Source organism: Parasteatoda tepidariorum, chromosome 6 (assembly GCF_982258835.1).
Source record: "Parasteatoda tepidariorum strain Cologne lab strain chromosome 6, Ptep-v5.0, whole genome shotgun sequence".
Taxonomy (NCBI): domain Eukaryota; kingdom Metazoa; phylum Arthropoda; class Arachnida; order Araneae; family Theridiidae; genus Parasteatoda; species Parasteatoda tepidariorum.
This window is the reverse complement of record NC_141760.1, coordinates 54,373,849-54,396,228: the sequence shown is the minus strand read 5'-3', so window position 1 is coordinate 54,396,228 and position 22,380 is coordinate 54,373,849. Positions and strand designations below refer to the sequence as shown.

The 22,380-nt window shown below is 28.0% G+C and overlaps 1 protein-coding gene and 1 long non-coding RNA gene across 24 annotated transcripts in view; one reads left to right on the top strand and one right to left on the bottom strand.

Moving 5' to 3' along the window:
• Positions 1–21,782, bottom strand: part of LOC147808035 (uncharacterized) — a 30,072-nt gene extending 8,290 nt beyond the window's left edge. For 2 of the 23 annotated variants that reach the window (XR_015434663.1, XR_015434658.1), the window contains exons 1-4: positions 21,278–21,379; positions 17,936–18,121; positions 14,061–14,136; positions 11,377–11,414 (exon numbers count right to left, since the gene is read on the bottom strand). This is a non-coding gene — a long non-coding RNA (uncharacterized LOC147808035). The other 21 variants (XR_015434659.1, XR_015434648.1, XR_015434646.1 and 18 more) reach the window with 21 other exon arrangements.
• Positions 6,719–8,844, top strand: LOC147808036 (transcription factor sox-2-like). The gene has a single exon (XM_087165877.1). The coding sequence runs from the start codon at positions 7,290–7,292 to the stop codon at positions 8,337–8,339; it is 1,050 nt and encodes a 349-aa protein (XP_087022003.1). The 5' UTR covers positions 6,719–7,289; the 3' UTR covers positions 8,340–8,844.
• Positions 21,783–22,380: the final 598 nt, after the last annotated feature.

Below are 22,380 nucleotides of genomic sequence, written 5' to 3'. Positions count from 1 at the left end.
AGCAATTGATATGCATCCAGCAGCATATAAATTGCTGCCTTCCCTTCAGTCTATTGAGGTTTACTGGAGGTCATTGATCTAGTTACAAGGGTAATAAAAATCCCCAAATCTAATTATTTTTTATTTAATTCAATTAATTAACAATTAGCTAAATTATTATTTAGGCATCTAATACATGTTTTATATGATATTATTTAGGCATCTAATACATATACAATAGAAATGAAAAGTTTACATAGATATTAATAAAACTGCTTACATCTCTGAAAAAATTTCTTTTCTTCAATTTTTTTTTCATTTATTTAGTTTCTTTTAAACTAAAAATTTTTGTTAAATACTCCATTACTAGGCCTACTACAAAGTTCTCCCTTGGAATAAAAAAGGGCAAGGTGCTTCCTCGCACAAAAAGGTACATAGAGTTTTGAAAAGGCTCGTATTTAACAACGTAAATATTTAACAAAATGTGTACCGTTATGTAATAGTTGAATTTGACTGTTAAACTGTTGACAACGACTGTTAAATCACCATCATATACTATTTTACATGTGTATTTTAAAAAGTAGTTCTCACCCATTATCAAAATTAGAGAAAAATTTATAGTTTATGGAAGAAAAAAAAAATAAACATGCTATATTGCACAAAAAATTTTTTTTCAAAAAAAAAAAAAAAAAAACAATTGCTAAACGTCCAAGCTTTTTCGATAATTTAAACTAAAAATTATGAAAAAAATAAATATTTAAAGGTGCATCTATTTAAAAAAAAAAAAAAAAAAAAGAAATATTTATTTCAAAATTTTTTTTAAATCCCTTAATAAATTTATTGATGCACCCCCTACCAAAGAGAGAAACTATTAAAAATGTAATCAGTTGAGAAAAATCCTAACAAAGTAAATACTTGTAATGGTATCAGAATCAAACCTGTGAACACGAATAATTTTAAAAGTGTGTAATTATTTTCACATTTAATTTTTTTAATGGAATATTAACATAAAGACAATGATAATACCCCAAAAAACTTAAATAAATCTTGTAATAAACTAATATAATTAAAAGTGTTAAATTATTCCACTTATTCTATTTACATTTTTCTTATTATTTCATTATTGTAAGCACACATTCCATATCGAAAGGATTGATACATATAGTGGATCGAAAATCAATATTTTGCTAAGACAGAAACAAAACCATTATATAAACTTGTCAACGAATTAGTGAACAGGAAAGCAAAATGGAAGAAACCAAAACCTGTTCGATTGCCGGAAGAATATGCACTTAGGCTAGTATTTTGTTTATACTCTAGATTTAAGTTTTGTAACTAGTTTCAAAATTTCCTCTATGTATGAAAACTTGCATCGAAATCACCAGTGTGTTTGAAAACAAGTATTAAAATTGCCAGTCCGATTTCATACTGATTTCCAGCATGCTTGAAAGCTTAAAGTAAATTTTCAGTATGGATCCATCAGGTTTTAAAATTTCCGGTATAGTTTTATACGGAGTTTTTTATTTCCGGTTCTGGTATAATTTTTTTTTTTTTTTTGCGGATTTGATTTTATTTACTTTAGTTGTTACATCCATAGAATAATTTTCATAGAACGTTTGTGCTTTCATTAATTTTTCCAATGATTAGCTTTATCACGAAGGAACGAAATATAACATTTAGAGCCATATTGAAACTGATAGTTTTAACAGCAATATTTTACAACAGTTTCTTACATTCTATTGGTCTAAACGTTTTGTGCGATATTAACTGTAGTGAGAAAATTTTTTTTATTTTTTTCTGCCAAAATTCCGAGAGGGGCAAAAGTTGAAAGTTTTAAATTTTTTTCTGAACTTTAGTCATTTTGCAGGAGTATATGGTGTGATTATAAATGTGATTAATATGTATTGCAAATAGTTCAAGGGATTTGCTGTTTATCAACGCAGTAAACATAGCCGTACACCATTCAGTACAATTGAGAAAAATCACGAGTTTGAAAATGAAGTCAATATTACGAAATTACGTATTAATGTAACTATGGTGTCAATGATATACGAATTTGTATTAATTTTACGAAATGTATTATATTTTTTTACATATTTATTGTGCATGACCAATGGAATTTATTGTAAATTAATTCTATTGAAGATAGAATTAATTGTAAATTTGTTGGGTTTTAAGTTTTTTTTTATTAAAATTCTCTACAGACTTACACTTCTTTTTAAAAATAGTAATTATTGCAATTGTTTAGATTTTAAAATGTCAACAACTCCTAAATTGCTGTAGTCTTAGTCTTTTTTAAACCTAATTCGCAGCTATTTGTTTAAGGAGAAATAATAATAGTATTAAAAAAATAATTTGTTTGGAAGAAAAAAGAAGTATTTAAATGTACTTAGTTAGAATACTAATGCCCCGCAGTGGACTGATCGTTAAGACACGGTTCCCAGTAGAACACCGAAGTCAAGCATCACTGGCTGTGGTCAGTGTGCGGGTGGGTGGCCACTTGGATCAGTCTACGAAAGGATCGAGGGTGTGCGGTATTGGTCCTCGTTAAACTGTTCTACCGTAAAGTGCTCGACTTCGCGCGCAGGTTGTCGGGCTACCGAAGCGGGGGTGCCATCCTCTCCGCAGAGGATCAAAATTGTAATGGTATGTCTTCGGATCATCCTATGGGATGTTTCCCAGACCGTCGCCATTAGCCCAATGTGCAGCTCTAGTGCGACGTAAATAAAACTAAAACAACTAGAATATTAATTATGGGGTGTTTAAGTATTGTGTAAGCACTTAACAGGGGGATTGTAGCTTGTTTATTTTTCGCTGACATGGTTGGTAGCGCACTGATATACAAATATATTGATTTCAAGATATACAAATTCATATTTTTCAATAGTTACAGAATACAATTCACAACAAAATTATGGAGAAAAAATTAAATACTTCCCATGTATGAGTAGCATTAAAAAAAATATATAACTTAAATCGCTTATTCATGATTTCTAGCGATTTTTTTTTTTTCGTCCTTCAAATGTTACGTAAGCACGTAATCATTTAAAGCACGTAATCATTTTTTGCAAAGAATTTCAAAAATGTTTCGGTAAAATAAAAATAAATTTTTTTTTAAAAAAAAATAATTTTTTTATTTAAATTTTTTAATAAAAAATACATTTATTTACCTTCAAAGCGCATTATATAAATCTTGAGCAATTTTAAAAATTTTTCTTTTCTAAAAGGAAAAAAAAATGTTTTTTTGCAAAGAATTTTACTTATTTTGAAGAGAAAAAAAACTTGAAATAAAAAAATTACAAATTTTATTATAATATAATATAACTTATACTGCACATTCAATTATTTTTTACTAGCTCAAAGATCACAAAGCTATCTGAAACCTTGTGTTTGCTTTGTTTATGTTTGTGCTTTCAAAACGCGTTTCTATAGAGTAATACAATTTTAAATCAATGGTAATTTAAACAAATAAAAAAAAAAATTAAAATCAATAGATAAAATTTCTTTTTCGTGAAAATCCATAAAAAATTTGATATTAAAATTATATTTGATTTTAAAATTATATTATACGATTATATTATAAAATTATATTATAATATTCTTCCGAATTTAGAAATAAATTAATGTCCATAACTTTCAACATTAAAAATAATTAAATAAATAACAACAATTTTACAAAAACATTAAAGAACATAAGAATATTATTCAATAAAATTTTAGGTTACTTTGAATTTTCGATTTCCTAGAAATGCACTTTTAAATCGTTACTTTTTTTGTTTAGAACTTGTACTTTTTAAAATAAGAACTTTTTACTCGCTACATTTTTTTAAAAATACTTGTACTTTTACTCGTTACTTTTTAAAAGTAACGTTGCCATATATGGTAAAGTGTTAATTGCTCGTTTTCTTTCGTAATTTATTGTCGGTCCCTCAAAACTTATAAAGCTTTAAACCTTATTGCTAGGCCTGAAAAATTATTTGAACTAAACACCTCTACAGTTACAAAATAGTCCTCTAAATATTTCTTAAGAAATTTAAAAATATGTCAAGAACTGTGTTTCTTCCACTATTGTAGGGTAGTGTACATACATCTTATTATATCTCTTGAAATAAATTCGACTTGGGCTTTATCAGGTACACAATCTTATATGCAACTATACAACGGAGTTTTGAAAATTTATTAACTCTTTATTTATTAAATAACTGTAAAAATATCAAAAATATGTAAAAAAAATTTTCCTTGTTCAGTAATGGCTATTTAACTTTTAGACAAATAGTTTTTTTTTTTTTTTAAATATTCAATGTTACTTTTTGGTTCTTTCAATAAAATTTTTAATTAGATGATACTTGTAGAGTAGAAGTTATATATCTTAAAAACATAAATGAGCAACAAAATATTTTCACATATATTTTTTTATTTCTAATTATCAATTCAAAACAATAAAATAAAAAGTATATTTATAATGAAATTGGTTAAAATTTTGGTTAATTGCAGGGGTCGAAAAACCGCGCGTCCTCGGCGGTCAAAAATTACCCGTGGTCAACAAATTCCTCGAATCCGACGTCCGCGCGGACGGCCATTTTTCCCGTTAATGTTCGTGATACATTCTCAATTTTTGTTATCTTACAAGAGTCTAGCGCCTCACGTCTAAAATGAACATGTAATCTAGAAATACAGCAACCTACTGCGCATGGTGGAATTTATGTTTTCTCTGTCTGGGAGTACTGCTGCGGTTCAATATTCAATGCAAAAATATTAAAATCAAACTTCTTTAGGATATTAGCAACTTACCGACTTATTTTTTCAGTCCCATTAATAAGATAAAATTTTCTAACCTCAAACAGCCCGTTGACAGTCAAAGTAGTTGGGGTATATACCAAATTAATTGCCAATGCGGCCTTTCATATATTGGCCAAACTAAGCGTGCCTTAAAGTACCGTGTCAAGAAACATGTCAAAAAACAAGAATTTAAACGCTCATCTATTGCCCAACATTGTTGGGACTCTAATCATAATCTTGATTTTTCTTTTTCTAAGGTCATTCAAAATTGTTCTTCAATTTTTGATTTAGATTTTATGAGTCCTATAATATTTTCAAAAATTCTAAACTGTTATCCGGATAGGATCGAATTTTAGTCCACACTACTTTAATATTTTCAACAGTCAAGCTTCATCTTCTGTACACATCTGAGAAAAAAAAAAAATTTTTTTTCTTACGAAGAATTTTAGATGTTTCAGAGAAAGAAAAAAAAACGTATTTTTCTAAATTTTTTTCAGAACTTTTAACAGCAGTTTTGAATAAAAAATATGTTCCATTTACTTTCTAAACGTATTATTTAATTCTGGAGTGTTTTTGAGAATTTTTCTTTTCTGAAATTTAAAAAAAAATCTCCAAATTTGAAAAAAAAAATTTGTGTCTCTTTTAAATAAGCCTCTAGTATTTAGTAATTTTTCAATAAAAAATTTTTTCAATAAGCTTTAAATAGTAAATTTCTATATTTATATTTTTATTAATTCTTTCGTTTGTTTATTTTGATTGAAGAAATTCGAAATCTACAATAATGTTACAAGGGCTTCAATTTCAAAACTTAGATTTATTTATCATTTTCGATGGAAAAACATGTTGACAAACATGAAAACTTACAAACTTCCATGTTAAGAGCATGTTTTAGTCACCTCAAATTTTCATTTGTTCCTCCAAGCTAAATCAAATGTTCATCATCGGATAAACCAATTTCATAATTGCGCACAAAATTTCACAGCTTTTTTTTTCCCTTAAGAGTTCAAGGTCAAGAGCGAAAATGAGAGATGAAGGAAAATCTGATATTCTTTGCAAAAAGTGATTATGCTTTTTAACTAAAAAAAAAAAAAAAAAAGAGAGAATTCTCAGAAACACTCCAGATTTAAATAATGCATTTAAAAAAGAAACACATATATTAATCAAGAATTTCGACGAAAATTCTAAAAAAATACGTTTTTAATTTTTTATAAAATAACTGAAATTTTTTGAAAAATGTGTTTATGCTTTTTTTAATTTAAAAAAAAAAAAAAAAACATTTTCAGAAGCACTCTAGATTTAAATAATGTGTTTTGAAGGAGATATTTTTCATTTAAAAAGTTTGTTAAAAATTTGTAATTTTTTTATTTCAAGTTTTTTTTCTCTTCAAAATAAGTAAAATTCTTTGCAAAAAAAATTTTTTTTTTCCTTTTAGAAAAGAAAATTTTTTAAAATTGCTCAAGATTTATATAATGCGCTTTGAAGGTAAATAAATGTATTTTTTATTAAAAAATTTAAATAAAAAAATTAATTTTTTTTAAAAAAAAAATTATTTTTATTTTACCGAAACATTTTTGAAATTCTTTGCAAAAAATGATTACGTGCTTTTTTTTCTTTCTTTTTTTTAAACTTTAGAAAAGAAAAACTCTCTAGAATTAAATGATGCATTTAGAAAGTAAATGGAACATATTTTTTATTCAAAAATGCCGTTGAAAGTTCAGAAAAAATACGTTTTTTTCTCCCGAAACATCTAAAATTTTTTGTATAAAATTGTTTTTGTTTTTTTTCTTTTATCTTAATTTTAGAAAAGAAAAATTTTCAGAAACGCTCCAGATATAAACAATGCGTTTTTAAGATAAATCTAACATAATTTTTATTTAAATATATAAATTTTTATTCAAAAATATATAGACGAAACAGGAAGTTTTATGCTTTCTCACCTTAGTCAGATAGGCGGTTTTTTCGCCGCCACTTATGTTTAATAATAATAAATAACGGAGAAAATGGGTTTTTTTTATATAAGGAGAGGAGTTTATCAAAAATAAACTAATAAGCTTCCGCACTTTAACTCTTTCTAGGTTAATCTGACAAAATTTTGAAAAAAAAAAAAAAAAAAAGGGAGAGAGAGAAGCACTGTTAAATTTTGTGAAAACCTTATTTCTAACCGCAACTGTCACATGCTGCAAATAAGGTATCGTTCTTTTTAAAAATTTTATCATTCAATTATTCGCTGCTAGGGGTATGTGAAAGAAGGCTATGTTCTGTCCCCTTTAATGATTGGTCAGCAGAAACTCCCCCCCCCCTGCTTGATAAAAGTCACTTGTGTAATTATTATTAGTTGTGACTTCGACTTCACACAGAACGGACGCTTTTCTTCAATCTTTATTTCTCTTTTGCTTACGTATTCTTTAGTTATTTTTTGGATATAACACGGCAGTTTTAGTTTTCGAAGATCAGCGATAGTTTTTTTCACATTCCTGTAATAGTTTTGTGGATTATTCAGGAACTTTTTATAGACTTTATTATTTTTTGAAATGATGCAAGCTCCGCAAATCGTACAAAATGGAGGAATGATTTCTCATATGAACAACATGATGGGGCATCATATGAATGAGGCTAATAATCACAGTGTTCCAGTTCCATCCGTAAAAAAGAAGCAACAAGAAAGGATTCGTCGCCCGATGAACGCTTTTATGATTTGGTCGCGAGTTCAGAGAAGACGAATAGCTCGTGAGAATCCTCAACTGCACAATTCCGAAATCAGCAAAAGACTAGGTGCGGAATGGAAACAAATGGATGAAAACGAAAAGGGTCCATTCATCGACGAAGCCAAACGCTTACGCCAAGAGCACCTACGATTGCATCCCGATTACAAGTATCGTACCCGACAAGAACCTAAACCGGCAGCTACGACATTAGAACCGGTGATGCCTTATGGAGTGCCTTACTATCCAGCCTTTAACCATAGAAGTTTAAAGGCACCTCAAGTGGGTGTGCACATAGATAATAATAGTGCAACTCTAGTTAATGCATCTTATCCCACGCATTTTCCTTACGCTGCAACCGGCTATCCTGCCTCTTCTCCAGCAGCGCTGAATTTTCAGCACAGTCAAGTACCTGGATCAGCAGCTCTTTACCATCGGATGCATTCCCAGCCAGTTAACCAGGGTATTTTTAATTCTGATTTGTACAATCGCAACGAAAAATCCAATGGGTCGTCTAGTGCTAGCAATCAGCACTACCAGAATAACTTACATATGCCCGCAGGACCCATCCACACACCTCCATCGGTTTCTTCTGGACTTAACCTGTATTATGCAACGAAATCAGAGATGCTTGCAGTTTCAAGCTCTTACAACATGCCTTTGGGCTATAGTTCTCAAACTTACAACAGTGTAATGCTGACACCCCCTTCTTCAATTTCACCAAATCAGCACATTATTTCTCCAAGTCCCACCATAAACCAAGAAATAGATCAAACAAACAGTAGTCCTAGTGTTCCACCTCAACAGGATCCATCATCTATGCCCATAAGTTCTTTTGATGTAGACCTCCATTATTTTGAGGGACTTAATATTGCATAAAAATTTTATGTATGTTAAACATGTTCATTATTTTGAAAGAACACTTTATAATCATAAATTAACAAATTTGAAATAAAAAGATGTTTTAATTAAATAATTTTTTCTTTAGTAATGACATCTTATTTTTCTCGGGCAGTGTATATTTCACTGTCCGAGTTTTTTTCCCTTTCTTTTAATTCTTGTATATTCCATTTATTATGTATCTATATGTAGTGTATATATTTTGATATCTGTACGAGTTATTCTATAATGATGTAGTTTTTATATATTTTACTGAAACACTTCAGCATTGTTTTGTGATACAGTTTCTGTTATAACATTATTGTTATTATAATTTCTAAAAAAGTTTTTACTGCTGTGATAAATTAGTACATGTTTCATTAATATGTTTCATAAATTGATTTAATTGTATTTATAGTTTTTACTTTATTCCTTCGTAGTAACTTTATTAATACAATCATTTAATTTTACAAAACAGTAAAAATTTTAAAAATAGACTTAGAAATAATGCTTTATAATCATAAATTATTAAATTTGAAATAAAAAGATGTTTTTACTAATTACATCCTTCTTTAGTAACGACATCTTTTTTTTCTTTTTTTTTTCTTGAGCGATGAATATTGCACAGCTCAAGTTTTTTTTTCTTTTTTTTAATAATGTATATAGTACTTTAATTTTTACAACATGTATATCTGTATATATTTGGATATGTTCAGTGGTGAATGAATTTATTTGTATACGAAATGTAGTAATGTTTACGTTGAATGGTAATGTTTACGAAACATTTGAACTTAAATTTTGATGAATGTATAATTAATAATTTGCAATATCAATATTTAATAAATTGTTTAAATAGTACTTTATTGTCTTCACTTTCTTATTGTATTTTTATTGAATTATTAAGTGATCGCAATTCTTATTTTTTACTATTTTTGCATTGTTTTATTTTAAAAGAACAATTCTTTTCCAAAAGAATGTTGCGAATTTCATAGTTTACTATATTTTCCAGATTATTAAAATTTTTCTCTAAAAAAAAACAATATAGATATTTTTTGTTTGGAAAATTTTTGAGATTGTTTACATAAATTTTGTCTCTTTGAAAAATACTAAAACTATACATTTTCTAATCAAGAATATATATATATAATGTACTTGCTTGCTTAAATTTTGCAGGTTCATCGATCGAATTTATCTTTCTTAAATAATAAAAGTAATTGATTTTGCTTCAGTAAATAATATTAAATGTTTAATACTTACAGAATTTTCCAGGTTGTTCATAAAAATTTAATTTAGATGGCAAAACCAACTTGTAGACAGTTTTAAAACAATAAAATGTAGCCAAAATATAAATAATCACTTTATACAGCTTTTCAGTTATTCTTAAAATATTATTTACTATATTATTTATAATGTTATTAAAATATTATTTACTATATTATTAAAATATTATTTACTATATTATTAAAATATTATTTACTATATTATTAAAATATTATTTACTATATTATTATACATAATTTGAATTCAAAATGAGAGTATATGGTTTTAATGTTTCTAGTATTTATAAGAAAACTACAAAACCAGGTAAGTTTTTTTACTATGCTCAAAAGAAATAAAGAGGGAAAGTATTTTGGATTGTAAGAAGTTGATGAAATTAGGAATGTTCTTCAATAAATTCTTCAAGATTCAAAAAGTATGCTACAAAATTATATTTTACTATAATATATCACAGTACAATACTATCATCGGAAATATTTGAAATAATAATTTAAAGCCGAGGAATATAGTAATTAACACAATTTCAAACTTTTATTTTGATTTATAATTTTTATGTCATTTTTGTTCATTGTTATTAAAAACTTCTTACTTTTCAGAAATGCTGATGCAGAATATTTTCGGGCTTTCTGTCACACACCTCTCTAATTTTAACATCTTTCTGGAAGTTACTTTTAAAAATAACCAATATACACGTGTTACTAATTTAAGGTAACAAAAGCATCATCCAAAAAAAACAAAAAAATCTATTCCAGTTAGATAAAATAATTTTTCAATTTAATATGTAATATTTTTTTATTCTAATATAATGGGAGATATTCTTGCATTTTGTAGGGGGAAAACACACTAATTATTTCCTTTTTTGCATTTTGTAAATCGTCAAAAAATTAAAAAAAATAATAAATAAAAAAAAAACATGTAATCAATAGCAGAACCAAAACAGTAGCAAAAAACCGTGTAATCCGTAACTACCAAAAAAAATAACAAATTATTGACTGCAAAATCATCTGAATCGTATTCTTCAAAAAGGGGTAGCTAAATTCCTGTTTTCACTTATTATAGTATTTAAAGTATTGGATTTTAAATACTTTATAACAGTATTTATTACAGTAGTAATAACTGCATAAAAAAATAGAACAAAAATGTCTGCAGAAAAGAAAACCATATTTTTTACTTCCTTATTCTTTATTCTCAAATGAGAATAGAAAATTTTTCTAAAATTTCTACAGAAAAGAAAACTAAAATATTATTTTACTTCCGAAAGGAAGTTCGGTAACGTTAAGTTACGTTCGGCAACATTCTGCGACAATGTTGCTTTTTCGCCATGATTTTGGGACGGGGATCAGAAAAGACTAATCTACTTGGGTCTTTTTAAAATTTATGAGTTCTATTTTCAGTAGTTTTATGTAAGTGTTATTAATCAGAGTTTAAAATGATAATAATAAATTGAATGATTTTAAAATTAAGAATACTAATGTTAGAAAGAAGACAGTCATAAATTTTCATAAAAACATACATAAAATAATTTTATAAAATAACAAAATAAATTAATCTTAATGTGTTTTGAAATTACTTTCAAATATATATATTTTTTAAATTTAACACAAATTTTTATTATTAGTAGGTTAACAGAGATGCATAAAAATCAACATGGAAATAACAAATTTTATTTAATTTTCAGTGATTATCCAATTTATTAAAAAAAAATAAGAAAAGAAAGACACTTGCAAATATGCAAGTCTATACATCGATATAAACTGACCTTCTGTTTGTCTTGGTAACCAATCAAAACAACTGTTTCTAAAAGAAAAAAAATATTATTAATGAATTAGAATTGATGGCTATGTCTGCTTTATAGGGAAAAATATTATTTATTCATTATTATTAGAAATTTTATAATTAATTTATAAAAGAAAGTAGTGTTCAAAAGATTCATCAAAGTTGTGCTTATGACTAAATATTATAAACAAAACATAAATAATATTACAAAATTAGAGAAACTACCTCATTGTTGAAATTCAGAATTCTGTGTACCCCAAATGTTTGTATGTTTATTTTATTTCTGAACCTTTATTTAAGTTGTTTACCTTTATTGGATGGATTATCTTAACCCTACTTTTTTTACGAGAAAATAAAGAAAACAATAGAAATTAAGAACAAATAACAACAAAAACGCAGACATACTAGATACAAAACACAAAATTGCAATAATGAAGTAAACTCTTGCCTATTGAACTGAAACTAGTCTTTGTGCCATTATTTGACTTTCATTTAAGTCTGTAACTGATATTCACAACTTTAATTGGTTCTCTTAACCCTACTTTTTCTTTTTTATCAAAAAACAAAACTAGAAATGAAAATACAGTATAAATAACATCAAGAAAAAAAGTAGACATACTATTGGTATAAAGCACAGAATTCTCTTTCGACGTTGAGGTAGGTTCATGTTTATAGCACTGAAATTACATTGCAGTCTCAACTGCACATAAAATAATTGAATAATCTGCTTTTGCAAATAAAATTAAGTAAAACTTAATTATTTTTTTACAAAATAAATGCTAATTTTTCCTGTTTAAGCAATTATTTATGGTTACTAGATTGGACAACGAGGGAAAAAATGAACTTTTCTCTTTTTTAACGAAACATGTCTCCAGCTAAATTGAAATTCTTTCTCAGTTAAGATTCAGCTGATGAGAGAGATAAGTTAACATATAAGTAGTGGCTGCTTGAATAGGATCTTCCTATCTAATTTCTGCTCCAAACTGGTGTAAGAGGGTAGTTTTACTGATTTCTTCAAAATGAAATAAATAGCATTATACTTCTTATCAGCATTGATTTATTTTTATATAAATTTAAATGTCTTTATATTTTATGATGTTGCTTTACCTATAGCTATTTATTGACTATTAAAATAAGTTTTTGTCTTTCAAAATGCTTTAGTATGTAAATACATACCATTTCAAAGTAAAATTTTGTAATAACATTTAAAATTCTTCAGTGTACTCTCCTTATAATCAAATCCACATATTTGAATACAATTAGCTGGAAACATTGGTTTTTCTTTTAACGGGATTAACTGAATGTTTTGATTTTGCACCCATTATTTGTGCGTGGATGGTGGATGCATTACATAAAGCAGATGACACAAACAAGCCAGCAAGTGAAGAATTGTGTAAGTGAATAAGTAAGTAGTGAATGAATATCAACCACCCATTCTTATTTGAACCTATTAACATAAACTTGATGCCAACAGCTATTAGTTTAACATTAGTTATTAAAATACGAAATAAAATAACTGTATGCAAATATCTTACTCACTACAATTATCGTAGTGATATATATGCTAATACTCTACTTGTGGTGTACAGTGCGAGTACACAGACCACCGATAGTGTTTGGTCAAATACCACAGTATATGACCACAGTACAGCTTTTTAAAGAAAGTCAAACGTTAACCAAATACCACAGTATATGATGTTTATGTTTCCAGCATGCCGGCCAGGTGGCCGAGTGGTTAGCGTGTCTGACTGCGGAGCCAATGGCCGCGGGTTCGAATCCCGCTCTGGGCATGGATGTTTCTCTCTCTGTGTTGTCTTCTGTTGTGTGAATGAGTGAATGTGGCCCACCCTATGAACGGGTTTGTGGCAGTATGGCGTGGGTAACGTTACTCGCCTCCGTGACTTTGGTTCACAGGTGCCCACTGGGTAACGCTAAATGAGTAACAATTCCGGCATCTTCTATGGCGAAGAACGAAAAGTTCAGTGCCTGCCGTTATTAAAAAAAAAAAAAAAAAAAAAAAAAATGTTTCCAGCATTTATAAGAAAACTGCAAAACCGTTTAAGTTTTCTTAACATGCTCAAAATAAGTTAAGAGGGAAAGTGTTTTGTATTATAAGAAGTTGATAAAATTAGGAATATTTTTCAATAAATTCTTCAAGATTTAAAAAGTATGCTACAAAATTATATTTTACTATAATATAATATCACAGTATAATACTATCATTGGAAATATTTTAAATAGTAATTTAAAGCCGAGGAATATAGCAATTAGCACAATTTTAAACTTTTATTTTTATTTATAATTTTTATGTCATTTTTGTTTATTGTTATTTATAGCTTGTTACTTTATCAGAAAAAATTTATCTAATTGAGTCTTTTTAAAATTTATGAGTTCTATTTTCAGTAGTTTTACGTACGTGTTACAGTATTATTAAACAGAACTTAAAATGACAATAATAAATTGAATGATTTTATTAAGAAATACTAATGTTAGAAGAAAATTGTAAAATTTTCATAAAAACATACATAAAATAATTTTATAAAATAACAAAATAAATTAATCTTAAATTTTTAAAAAAAATTTCTCTTAAACATATTTTTTAAAAATTCTATTTAATTTTTGGCAATTAACCAATTTATTAAAAATAAACAAGAAAAGAAAGAACACTTGCAAAGATGCACATCTATACATCCGCATAAACTGATCTTCTGTTTGTGTTGGTAACCAATCTAAACAACTGTTTCTAGAAGAGAAAAAAATATTATTAATGAATTAGAAATGAGGGTAGAAACAACAATAAAATCTAATCAACAAAATAACATGGCTATACTTTCTTTATAGGAAAAAATATTATTTATTTATTATTAGAAATTTTATTTATTTTTTATTATTAATTGTTAAAAGAAAGTAACGCTCGAAGAATTCATCAAAGGTGTGCTTAAGGCTAAATATTATAAACAAAAAACAAATAATATCACAAAATTACAGAAACTACCTTATTGTTGAAACTCAGAATTTTGTGTACTCCAACTACTGTAAGTTTAGTTTTGAGCCTTTACTTTAAGTTGTTTACCTTTATTATTATGAAAAAATAAATAAAGCAAACAATAGAAATGAAAAACAAATAACAAAAAAAGCAGACATACGGAATACAGAACACAAAATTTCAACAATGAGGTAAATTCTTGCTTATTGAACTGAAACTAGTCTTGTGCCATTATTTGTGCTTTATTCAAGTCTCTCACCGATATTCAAAATTTAAATGGGTTCTCTTAACCCACTTTTCTTAGCAAAATATAAAACTAGCAATGGAAATAAAGCATGAATAACAGCAAAATAAAGTAGACATACTATTGATACATAGCACAAAACTCTGTTTCGAAATTGAGGTAGGTTCTTGTTTAAAGAACTGAAATTACATCACAGTCTCAACCGCACAGAGGATAACTTAATAATTTGCTTTTACGAATAAAATTAAGTAAAACTTAATTATTTTTTTACAAAATAAATGCTAATTTTCCCTGTTTTATTATGGTTACCAGGTAGGATATCGAGGAAAAAAATGAATTTTCCTTTTTTTTTTAAAGAAATGTGTTTCCAGCTAAATTGAAATTCTTTCTCAGTTAAGAAGAGATCAGATTCAGTTGGCGAGAGAGATAATTTAAGATATAAATAGTGGCCACTTTAATAGGATCTTCCTATCTAATTACTGTTCCAAACTGGTGTAAGTGGGTAGTTTAAAAATTAATTAACTCTTGTAAGGTGTTATTTAGTGCAAAAGTTTTTTTTTTTACCTCTCTTTGACACACTTCGTTAGCACACCATTTAGAATATGAAAGAGCAGGAAGCAGAAAAATGATCTATTAAATATTTGTCAAGTTTTTAATTACTGATTTCTTCAGAAGGAAATAAATAGCATTATACTTTTTTATTAGCATTGATTTATTCTTGTATAAATTTAAATGTCTTTATATTTTATGATGCTGTTTTACCTATAGCTATTTATTGACTGTTAAAATAAGTTTATGCCTTTCAAAACGCATTAGTATGTAGATACATACCATTTTAAAGTAAAATTTTGTAATAACATTTAGAATTCTTCAGTATATGCTCCTTATAATCAAATCCACTAATTTGAATACAACTAGCAGCAAACAATGGTTTTTCTTTTAACGGGACAAACTCAATGTTTCGGTTTTGCACCCATTGTTTGTGTGTGGATGGTGGATGCAATACATGAAGCAGATGACATGAACAAGCCAGCAAGTGAAGAACTGCGTAAATGAATAAGTAGGGTGACCCAGGGTAATTCACAATCATTCTGTTTCTGGGGTAAATAATGATCACCTAAGTTTTATTCAAAAAAAAATTTTTTTTTTAAATGGACAAGAATGTTTATACACCTTACTAAAGTATAACTACATTTACTTAATAATAGTTTTTTGTTTAATCTAACAAAATAAGTATATTTTAAACTGCTTTCTGTATTTTCCATTTCAAAGATGGGTTTCAAAATGTGCACATTTCTGCAAAGATCCCCCTCCTTCTCTTAATAATAAATATTTTGAGTTACTTTCTTTGATATAAAAATAGTGTAAGCTTTTGTCTAATTGTTTCACATCTACTGTAAACATTATAATCAGGGTTCGCAAGTTTTTGACACATGACGGTTTTTACCGGTTTATACCATGGTTTTTACTGTCATGTCAAAAACCTCTCTGTCAAAAACCCATAGTTTTGATGAAACTGTATTTTAATTTGAGTTGAACTGCTTATGATTTCAAATTAATTCATTTTTGGGCAATAAAATTATAAAAAAAGTTGTTAAAAGGTATTTAAGAACAGATTTTTGCATTTTCCCAACATGATTATATCAAATCATACTATTTGAAGTAAAATATTAGGATACTAAACAAAATTTTCAACATTTCCAAGCATCATTTTGTTTGGCATATTACATAACTGAAGAATGTCAAGTCATTCCTGACTTAGAGTTTGTTAGTAGTTACAAGTTTTGAAAGTTTTGTTTAGCTTATTTCTAATATTTAAGAAATGCCAAATTTTAAATTCTCTTTTTAGTTCTTGAATTTATTAATAGTTCTAAGTATTTTTGTTTGTTTGTTTATTTCTAACAATTAAGAAGTGCAAAATTTTGAATCCTTTGCAAATCAAGCTATAATGATAAAAGTTAAGTATCACTATTTTCAATAAGTATGTTACAATATTTCTGTATCCTTCGATAAGAATATATGTATATAGTTGCACAATCAATAGCAATCATTTACAACATTCATTTATAAAGGCAATTAAGTGAAAATAATATATTGTCCGCTATATGCCATAAATTAAAGAAAACAGTAGGTTTTTGACAGTTTTTACTGGTAAAAACACGGTTTTTACCACTGTCATGTCAAAAACCAGTTTTTGACGGCAAAAACCCAACCCTGATAATTGATTATAGGAAACTATATCAAATGTTGTCCTCTACAGATGGGGTAATTATTGATCACTGGGGTAATTCCTGATCATTGTCATTTCTTCTTATAAATAGTATAAAAAATAGCTAATAAATAGCTAATTGTCTTTTCTTAAATAACAGTTCATATTTATTCAGTGGAACAACTATAAAATATATTTGAACTGTAATTACAAAATTTGTTTTTAACTGTATGCAAGACAAATGTGTTCCGATTTGCACCATTTCTGGTTTGTCTTACTTCGCTTCCATCTTAATTTTATGTGTGTACATTGCTAGAAAAGTTTTTCAAGTTTATAAATTAGCCTAATATAAATATGGTGAGAAATTATAAGCCTAAAAAGGATACTAAGCTTCTAGAAAGCAAAATGAGTGAATTTCCTGTAATGATTGAAAATGAAAATTTCAGGGTGAGAGTTGCTGCCAGAGTTGTTGACATACTTTACTTAACTTTACTCTCTCACATAATGAAGTTAAAAAATCCAGCAAAAGTTATGTGGGAACTCTTTCTTATATTCCAGCAGAACATGAGAATGAGTTGGATGTTTGCCTAAAATGTATGGCATGATGCAAAGATTTTTGGAAAATTTAAAGTGTTAATCTTTATTCCTGATTTTAAATAAATCGTTTTATTAGCTGCTTAAAGATATCTTTCTGGTTTATTTGTTTGATCTTGATATCTTATTTGTTAATTACCATTGTATAATTATTTTTAAATTACCCCTTAACTATAAAAACTGCTGATCAGTAATTACCCCAGAAGTGATCAGGAATTACCCCAGGTCACCCAAAGTAGTGATTGAATATCAACCACCCATTCTTATTTATTCAATGAACCTATTTATATAAACTTGATGCCAACAGCTATTTGCTTAACATTAGCTATTAAAATACAAAATAAAATAACTATATGCAAATATTTTACTCACTACAATTATTGTAGTGGTATATATGCTAATCCTTTACTTTTGATGTACATTGCGAGTACACAGACCCCCTACAGTTTTTGGTCATCTATGAAGAGAAATAAATAGAGAATATAGAATTCCAAGAGAAATAAAAGTACCCTCTAATTAAACAAGAGACCAAACTTAATCTGTCTGAAAGCCGTCACATGCTGATTTCAGAATCGCCCAGTTTACATCTTTTGCTTAGCAACCTAATCGTGAAAGGGTCAACTTGCTTTGTATTTATAGGAAGTGATTTTGAAAGATTTATCATTCACACTTTGTTCCAAATACTGTAGACAAGACTGCAAAAATAATAAGTGTTAAGTACATAAGATATATCAGCAGCTTCAGAATAGCTCAATAAATGGGAACTAACCTAAGATAAGTAACAGATCATTTTATCATATTTGCTATAGCATTAAAATGCTATAGAAAAATTTTAATGCTATTTGCATTGAAATTTTTCCAGTGTTAACAAAATTTGTCTTTTAATATTTATTAATTTGTTTAAGATTTGTCTTTTAATGTTATTTGCTCAAATTTTGTCCTTTTCAAATCAATGCTGGCTATTCTTATCATGCAGGGGAGTGTCGGGTTCCCCCGCCCACTGTCAATTTCATATGTAGAGAATATTTTTTTCAAGTCTTTTTGGACATTAATTGTTATATTAAAAAAAGATTATTTTCAAAGTTTCAAGTATTTATGATAAAATATTTGTGATATACTCAAGTATTTGTGATAAAAATGATAAATGAGATTTATCTATTGTCAATACATAGATCATTTTCATTTACACCTGAAAAAACAGTCAAGAAACATAATTTTTGTAACTGGGCGAGGCTACCCGACACATTTTGAAAAGAGCTGAAAAACATGTTTTTTTTTAAATTTTTATTTTTTTAACCCTTTCGAGCCGACTGTCACATATATGTGACAGCAAGAAACGCGCTCACTTCCCGGCCGACACACCCGCGTGTCAGAGAGTTTTCTCGTTCACCCCCGACCGTCACATATTTGTGCCAGCGTTTCGGAACGTTTTAAAAAATGAAATTTCTTCCAAAAGATGGCATTGTATGTCCATATGGTTTCAGATACATGTAGATTTGACCTTCTACTCAAGATGAAAGTACATTCACGTGGTTTTTAGGGGAAGGAGAGGAGGGGGGGAATGTTTTATGAGGGCTCTTTAAATTAGCACGTGATATTTATTTACAGTAAGTAAGGGAGTTTTTTCTATCTCTCGCTACTTTCGATTTTCGGATTAGTTTTTAGTGGATAATTAGATCTTGTAGGCTTGAATTTTTTTTCTTTTTACCGTTAGAATGTCGAAGCGTCGAAAATTTTTAACTGAGCTGGAAATAGAGGAAATTATGCGAAATATTTAAACTTATTAATATTTATATTACATTTAAACAAGAAATAACTTAAGTAAATAAAGTATCCATAGAAATATATATAAAGCATATGTCACTTAAATACTCTACAGAACAATATTAAACAACGCGCTGATATTTCAGTAATTTCATGGAATTAGGCTTAACATCGAAAAACCCTCCGGCCCTGGGGAGACACACGCTAGAGAGACTGCCGGCCTCAGCGGTAAGCGCGCTTTCGCGCTTTGCGTCGCGAAAGGGTTAAGTTAAACTATTCTTTTTTTGCTTTATTCTTTTTGCATTATTTAATTAGATGATAAAACAATAGAAACATACAAAAATATTGATTATTACTCAATATTATACAGAAATATAAGCAATACTCTTTAAGTGGGTGGGGCTTCCTGACTCTCCCCTAAATGGCAATTAATCTGAAAAGTCACAAGCAGTTTTGACCATTTTTGTCTAAATTTTTTAATATTTCAAAAGTTTCTCTTATTTGTCATTGTTTGAGCAGATAAAATATGTTAAAATTAGGAATTATTGAAGGATTGTAATGATTTTTATCAAGACCAAGCTTTTTAATTTATACATAAAAAAAAAACATGAAAAAATAAAAGGTGATTGTTACCAAATGATTCTGTTTCAGTGATTACTATAGAAAAGACGGTACTTATGTATTAATGCAACCAGGCCAAAATTCACATAAATCGCCAAATTTGGTGACCCTACTTACGGCAACCCTACGTGTTATATGTGGTTTTTCGTAAACAAATTACATATTAAATAATTTCGACATTTTATATTTTAAAACAAAATAATATAAAAAAACTGTTGTTATGAGAAATAATGCACTATGTGATGTCGAAATAATATGTAATCTAAAAGGTTATTAAAATATATGCTTATAATTTTGTTTATAAAATACTTTGTTTTATAAAAAAAAATTGATTTCAATTTTTTCTACTTACGCCAAATTTGGCGATTTATGTGAATTTTGGCCTGGTTGCGTTAATACGTAAGTACCGAAAAGACATGGTTCAAACAATATGTTAGCTTCTAATGGGGGAGGGATTTCAAATTAACTTATTTTTACAGACAAGGGGAGAGAAAGCAATGAGCAATGCTTGAGTACAAAATTAAAAACCCTTAATTTAAAATTTTACAAAAGCAAAATAAAAAACGAAACAAAAATAAATAACGCAAGAGAAATGACCTAAATCTAGAATTAAAGGCGAATTTGGAGCGGGGGAAACATTCAAAATTCTTTTTGCGCTGATAAGTCAGGGAGATTTTTGTATCATGATCTGTGGTAGAATTATCGCTAAGTCTTGGAAACTTCCGGGCAGTGGCTGCAAGAAACTAACAACAGAAAGGGACTAACTCGTAGGCACCATCGGGCAAACATTTACATGTTTCTTCTTTTTTTTTTTAATTACAAGTTTAAAATCTATTTGGCACCTTGGCGGTTGTAGTTGGCGCAACAGATCACGATACGGAAATATCCCCGTTAAGTCCATATAAAATTTACTTATATTACCCAAATTAGCAACAATAGCTTAAAAATATTTCACTTTAATTATATATCAAGATAGTTTTTTTTTTCTAAATTTATAGGGAATATTTCTGTATCCTGATCTGGTAGAATAATCGTCAAGTCTTGGAAATTTCCTTGCAGCGACCCACGAGAAACAACAAAAAAAACATCACAGAAAGGGACCAACTCAAAAAGTAAAACTCCTAACCACCCCGAGCAAACTTCTACATGTGTTTTTTTTTTTTTTTAATGCAAGTTTAAAATCTATTTGGCACCTTGGCGATTGCAGTTGGCGCGACAGATCAAGATACGGAAATATCTCCATTTTTTATACTATCATCCCCTCAGAGAGAAAAATGCAAATGATTAATCAACCTCAAAAATACACTTAGCGAATGTGATTTTTCTAAGTTACGATTTTGCTCACGTTGTATACATTACCAAAGAGTAAAAGAAAAAGTTTATAAATAACCTAGTGTAATTACGAGAAATTTATTGTGTAATTGTAAGAGAAATTTATTTATTACAGAAAATTCCTTATTTTTTACCATTGTCGTTGGACATTTTTCAATTTGTTATAAACAAACTCATAGAGTAATCAATCTATCAATTGAATCTATACGTTGCCAGATTTAGAAAAATAAAAACCAAATCAAAATTAAATAAATAAAATCTTATTTGGCTTTTCGCTTGAATCGAAACATAAAATCCTAATGCTTTACTGTCTGCGTGTCTGCAGTGGAACCATGAGTGGAACTTCCGCTTTTGAAAAAGTAAGCAAAGAGGCTTCATTAAAAGGCTTTTAAATCTTCCAGAAAAGCTATGTCTCTGCAAGAACTAGCCCGATTAAAAAAAAGTTTTTCGCCGAATCTCAGAATCGATATCGCAGAACATTATTTCAAATAAGCAAGCAGAATGAGTGAAAATAAAAAAGATTTTAAATTCAGTTACTTTTTTGGTAGCACTGCCATATAATTAATTTCATAATATTTCTGACATTTTTGTCAATTTTACAAATATTCTGTTGTTTACATTTTGATCATAGATAATAGTTAATAAATTCATTGTAATCTAAAGGATATTTTGTTTACATTAGTTTCATTCATTCCTTTTTTTATTATTATTATTTAAAAATGTAATTTCATGAAAGATAAATTTTGAACAGAATCAGGTGTGTGCACATCCCAAAAGTTGTGATAAAAGTTGTTCATGAAGTTGTGAAAATCGGCGCTTTATAAAATAATAATAAATTGTAATGATTCTAACGGTAAATGAATGTTTTTAAAAATATAATAAAAATTGTACTGAAAAACTTGGAAACACTATTTTGAGTGAAAATTATAGGAAGAAGCTTAGATTTGCTACAAAATTGGGGTTCGATCTGCGGCTGCAGCTAGCTGGTAGCATTGGATGGTATACCATGGTATACCATTAAGATGGATCGATGTATGTATGTAAGTATGGTAGATCGATGTAACTATGGATCGATGGTTACAGCACCAACTTGTTTAAGAAGTTAATTACAAGTTACCCTTATTTAATAGTATTTATCTACCATTCTTATTTGTCATCCTTTTTCAGTATTATTTTCTGCTATTATTACGCTTTTGGTATTGATTATTATTCAAAACTAAAAGCATAAAGCTAAAAT